This window comes from Martes martes (assembly GCF_963455335.1).
Source record: "Martes martes genome assembly, chromosome: 16".
Lineage (NCBI taxonomy): Eukaryota > Metazoa > Chordata > Mammalia > Carnivora > Mustelidae > Martes > Martes martes.
In genome coordinates this window covers 44,402,485-44,408,484 of record NC_137904.1, presented here as the reverse complement: position 1 = coordinate 44,408,484, position 6,000 = coordinate 44,402,485, and the positions used below count along the sequence as shown (strand labels likewise).

The window sequence follows — 6,000 nt, the reverse complement described above, 5'->3', positions numbered from 1 at the left end:
CTCGGGGAGAAGTGGTCCAGGCTCCATTGGGCCGGTGCCCAAGCCTGGAAAGGAGGCAGTTGGCGGTGGCGTGCCGGCTTTCAGCGACGTTTGGCAGTGACTTGGTTTCCCAAGTGGCGAATCAGTGCCGTGCGCACGTGGTGGTTCTGGGTGAGGCAGTCAGCAGCGGGAAGGCTGGCAAGCAGCGGGACACGCAGCAAGGGCGGCAGGAGGCGGTCCTAGAGCGGGTGGTGCGGCAGCCAGTTGGGCAGCAGCCGTAGCCGCGGCAGCAGCAAGGCTGTCAGCAGCTGGACGCGCAGCCGCCGGACCCGCAGCCGCCTTGCCCACAGCCGCCGCCGCACCCGCAGCAGCTGGGCCGGCAGCAGGTGGTCCTACAGCAGGTGGTGTGACAGCAAGTGGGGCGGCAGCAGCAGCAGCAGCAAGGCTGGCAGCAGCAGGAGCCGCAGCCGCCGGACCCGCAGCCGCCTTGCCCACAGCCGCCGCCGCACGCGCAGCAGCTGGGCCGGCAGCAGGTGGTCCTGCAGCAGGTGGTCTGACAGCAAGTGGGGCGGCAGCAGCAGGAGCCGCAGCCGCCGGACCCGCAGCCGCCTTGTCCACAGCCGCCGCCGCACCCGCACCCGCACCCGCACCCGCAGCAGCTGGGCCGGCAGCAGGTGGTCCTACAGCAGGTGGTCTGACAGCAAGTGGGGCGGCAGCAGCAGGCCCCGCAGCCGCCGGACCCGCAGCCGCCTTGTCCACAGCCGCCGCCGCACCCGCAGCCGCACCCACAGCAGCCGGGCCGGCAGCAGGTGGTCCTGCAGCAGGTGGTCTGACAGCACGTTGGGCGGCAGCAGCAGCAAGGCTGGCAGCAGCAGGACCCGCAGCAGCTGGACCCGCAGCCGCCTTGTCCACAGCCGCCGCCGCACCCGCAGCAGCTGGGCCGGCAGCAGGTGGTCCTGCAGCAGATGGTCCTGCAGCACGTAGGCTGGCAGCAAGGGGAGCAGCACGAGCCGGACATGGTGTCACGGATGGAGCGGGGGCTTCTGTTCAGAGGGGAGTGTCTCAGATTCTGACTGCGGCTCACTTCTCTTCTGGGGCTTTTATACACTGGAGCCCCCCACCCCCGACCTTGGGACCAATGGGCAAGACTTTCCTTGTTGTTGTTGACATCGTTTCCCAGAGTCTCTGGGGGCTGGGGGAGGAGGAAGCTCCCTCCATGTTAGCAATCCGTAGAGAATGAGCGCTTAATGTGTTTCCTAATGGAGAATCACTCATGGAGACGTTTGCACACGAGAGCAAGGTGGTCCCATCGGCAGCGTCCGACTGGCTTCACTGATCGTCGGATCGCGGGATAGACTGCCCGCTGGCCTGAGGGGCGCGCGTCCGAGCAGCGTTCCTTCCCCAGCCTGGCCGCCTAGCTTGTATGTAGATCGCGAGGATTCCTGGGGCGGGCGGCGGGCGGTGGGGGTGGGGGTGGGGGTGGGGCCCGGGTGGGACGGGGGCGGAGAAGGACGTCCGTAGGTTCCCAGGCACCGCCAGAATCCATGCCTAAGCCCCAGTCGGCTTCGCCACCAAGCCTGTTTCCAGACCCCCACAGCCATCTGCCTCTCCGAGCACCCTAGCCCACCTGTGGATCCCAGTTCCACCAAGGACCTTGGGTAGAGGCCGCGTCGCCTCCTGTCTGCCAAAGGGCAAGGCAGAACCAAAGGGCAGGTGGGCAGAGGCGGCACCAGTGCACTGGGACAAACTGGGACAAGGCAAGCCTCAGTCCAGGTGCGTCCTGGTTGACCAGCACTCCCGACTCATCTAGGCTTCAGCCCTTGCCCAGCATCTGGGACGTTCCGTGACAGACGTGGGCCAGCGATGGGCACAGCAGGATGACTTGGTGGCTCGAGTCCTCACCTTGTGAACTAGCCTAGTCCGTGACGGTGCCGCTGTCTCCACCTTTACCGCGCGGGATCCTCTGGAATGCTTGCTTCTTTGGTTTCCTTCCTTCTGCCTTCCCTCCCTTCCCATCTCCACCCCCCGCACGCCCCTTCGCCCCCAGAGCCGCGGGTGTCCCAAATCCCCAAGTCGCTGTCGTCCTCGAAACGGGATGGGACGTGCACCAAACAAGACCCCTGGATCTGCCGCGCAGAACCCAACACCCAGGAATAACCCGACAGTTGCGTGCTTTCAGTCAGCCGTCGACCAGTGAGGCCAGAATACGCAGTGGCCTGAAGTCAGAGCCCGTTCCACAAATGCTGTTGTGAGCTCTTCACCCCTATAGACAGCAGAATGAACCTAGACCCATTTCTGTGCATTGATTTTTTTATCTTTTCACATTACTGAATTGCATTATGATTTCTATTAATTTGGGAGGGTGTTTTTGGTTTTCCATATGAAGTATCATGCACCTGTGAATAGAGAGAATTTTAAATCTTCTTTTCCAATTTAAATACCTTTTATTTCTTTTTGTTTTCTGATTGCTGTTGCTGGGTTTTCTAATACTATGTTGTATGGTAGTGGCAAGAGTGGGTATCCTTCCCTTCAAGAGATGAATGGATAAGGAAGATATGGTCCATATGTGCAATGGAATATTATATTACCGTCAGAAAGAATGAATACCCAACTTTTGTATCAACATGGATGGGACTGGGGGAGATTATGTTAAGTGAAATAACTCAAGCAGAGAAAGTCAATTGTCATATGGTTTCAGTTACTTATGGAGCATAAGGAATAACATGGAGGACATTAGGAGAAGGAAGGGAAAAGTGAATTGGAGGAAATCAGAGGGTGAGATGAACCGTAAGACTATGGACTTTGAGAACTCAGGATTTTGGAGTGGGGAGTGGTGGAGGGATGGGTGAGAAGGTGGTGGTTATTAAGGAAGGCACATTTGCATGGAGCACTGGGTGTGGTGCATAAACAATGAATCTTGGAACATTGAAAAAATTAAATTTTAAAAAAATGGTGGTCTTCCTTGTCATTTTCCTGATTTTAAGGTAAAGGCTCTCTGCATTTCTACATTGAGAATGATATTCACTGTGGGTTTTTCATAGATTGATTTTATGAAATTGATTAATGCTCCCTCTATCCATATACTCTGAAGAGTTTTATTTCGGAAAGGATGCTATATTTTGTGAAATGCTTTTTCTGCATCAATTGAGAGGACCACATAGTTCTACTCTGTCTTCTTATTAATGTGTTCTGTTTGATTTGTGAATGTTGAACCATCCTGGCATCCCAGTGATAAATTCTACCTTGTCGTGGTGAATAATCCTTTTAATGTACTGTTGGATCCTATTATCTATGATCTTGTTGAGAATTTTGGCACCCATATTCTTCAGAGATACAGGTCTGAAATTCTTGTTTTTAAAGGGGTCTTTGCCTCGCTTTGGGATCAAGGTCATGCTTGCCTCATAAAACAGTCTGAAAGTTTTCCTTCTGTCTCTATTTCTTGAAGCAGCTTGAGGAGAATATGTATTATTTCTTCTTTGAATGTTTGGTAGAATTCCCCCAGGGGAATCCATCAGGTCCTGGACTCATTTTTTGGGAAGTTTTTGATCACTGCCTCAATCTCATTACTGGTTATTGGTCTATTCAGGTTGTCAATTTCTTCCTGTCTCAGTCTTGGTAGTTTATAAGTTTCCCGAAATGCATCTATTTCTTCTAGGTTGTTTAATTTATTTGTAAATAGCTGTTGATAATAATTTCTGGTGATGGTTTCTATTTCCTTGGTGTTAGTCAAAATATTTCCCCTTTCATTCATAATTTTATTAATTTCGGTCCTTTCTCTTTTCTTTTGGATAAGTCTGGCCAGTGGTTTATCAAGCTTATCAATTCCTTCAAAGAAATAGCTTCTACTTTTATTGATCTACTTCTATTGATCTACTGTATTTCTGGTTTCTAAATCATTGATCTGTGTCTAATCATAATTATTTCCCTTCTTGTGCATGGATTAGGCTTAATTTGTTGTTGATTTTCCAGTTCTTTAAGGTGTAAAAAGAGCTAGAGTATTCAGGATTTTTCAATTTTTTTGAGTAAGGCTTGGATGGCTATGTATTTCCCCCTCAGGACCGCCATCGTTGTATCCCATAGGTTTTGGACTGATGTGTTTTCGTTTTCATTGGTTTCCAAGAATTGGTTAATTTCTTTGACTTTCTGGTAAATGCAAACATACTTGAGAGGATGGTCTTTACCTTCCAAGTGTTTGAATTTCTTCCAAACTTTTTCTTGTGATTGAGTTCCAGTTTCAAAGCACTGTGGTCTCAGAATATACAGGGAATAATCTCAATCTTTTGGTATTGGTTGAGACCTGATTTGTGACCCAGTATGTGGTTTATTCTGGAGAAAGTCCCATGTGTACTCAAGAATAGTATTCTTTTAGGGTGGAATGTTCTGTATATGAAGTTCATGTGGTCCAGTGTGTTATTCAAAGCTCTTATTTCTTTATTGATTTTCTGCTTAGATGAGCTGTCTATTGCTGAGTGTGGAGTGTTGAGGTCTCCTACTATTAACATATTATTAGCAATATATTTCTTTATTTTGGTTAACAGTTGGGTTATGTAGTTGGCTGCTCCCATATTGGGAGCATCGATATTTACAATTGTTAGGTCTTCTTGTTAAGAATGACATAGTGTCCATCTGTATCTCTAACTACAGTCTTTAGCTTAAAATCTAGTATGTCTGGTATGAAAATTGCTACCCCAGCTTTCTTTTGAGGTCCATTGGCATGAAAGATTGTTCTACATCCCTTAACTTTCAGTCTGGATGTATCTTTAGGTTCAAAATGAATCTCTTATAGACAGCATATGGATGGATCCTGTCTTTTTATGCAATCTGCAACCCTGTGCCATTTCATTGAAGCATTTAGGCCAATCACATTGAGACTCATTATTGAAAGGTATGATTTTATTGTCATCATGTTGCCTTTGAAGTGCTTGTTTCTATAGATTGTGTCTGTAAATTTCTGTTCTGTATCACTCCTGAGGTCTTTCTCCTTTTATAGAACCTCCCCCCCCTTTAATATTTCTTGCAGGGCCAGCTTAGTGGTCACATATTCTTTCAGTTTTTGCTGGTCTTGGAAGTGCTTTATTTCTCCATCCATTCTAAATGACAGCCTTGCCAGATAAAGTATTCTTGGCTGCATGTTCTTCTCATTTAGTACCCTGAATATGTCTTGCCAGCCCTTTCTGTCTTTCCAGGTCTCTGTGGAGAGCGGTGACTTTATTCTGATGTTCTTCCATCTATATGTAAGGAATCTCTTGCCCCAACTGACCTTAAGATAGTTTCTTTGGTTCTAAGATTTGTGAGTTTTGTTACATGGCCTGGGCATTGGTCTGTTCTCTTAGATCTCGGGAGGGGTTCTCGCTCCTTTTAGGACACGAATGCTCATTTCATTCTCCAGATTAGGGAAGTTCTCAGCTATGATTTGATCAAACATATCTTCTATTCTCCCCCCAACCCCTCAGGGATCCCAATCATTTTGACATTGGAGTGTTTCATGGCATCATTTATTTCTCCAATTCTGTTTTCATGGATTTTAAGCTGTTTCTTACAGGCCTCCTTCTGTTCCTTCTTTTCTATCAGTTTGTCCTCTAGATCACTAATTTGTTCCTCTGCCCCATTTAACCTAGCTGTTAGAATATCTAGATTAGATTGGATCTCACTGATAGCATTTTTAAGTTCTGCCAGATCAGTTTTGATTTATGCCCTTAGAGAATCTATGTTGCAATTAATGGTTTTCTCCATCCTAGCTATTGTCTTCATTACTGTTACCGTGATGCCTATTTATGCCATCTTATTTATATCCATATTCTTTAGCTCTGTGGCATAGGTCATAGTCTCTGAATCTTTCCTATTTTAAGGGTTCCTCCTCTGAGTCGTTCTGTTGAGGGTTGGTTGACAGAATGTACAGAGTCCAAATTATTGACCACAACTGAAGCAGGATGCACCAGTTTTATAGGGACCTTAGGGTTGTCAGCCTCATGTTCTTCCAGCCTGTCTTCTGGGGGAGGAGCCTGCTGCACTGTTATTCAG

General features: G+C 48.1%; 1 protein-coding gene across 1 annotated transcript; it reads right to left on the bottom strand.

Moving 5' to 3' along the window:
* Window positions 1–280: 280 nt before the first annotated feature.
* Window positions 281–997, bottom strand: LOC308357181 (uncharacterized protein; the record flags this gene model as incomplete). The annotated part of the gene is made up of 2 exons (XM_080826650.1): window positions 281–414; window positions 769–997. The coding sequence occupies 2 exons, from the start codon at window positions 995–997 to the stop codon at window positions 281–283; spliced, it is 363 nt and encodes a 120-aa protein (XP_080682776.1).
* Window positions 998–6,000: the final 5,003 nt, after the last annotated feature.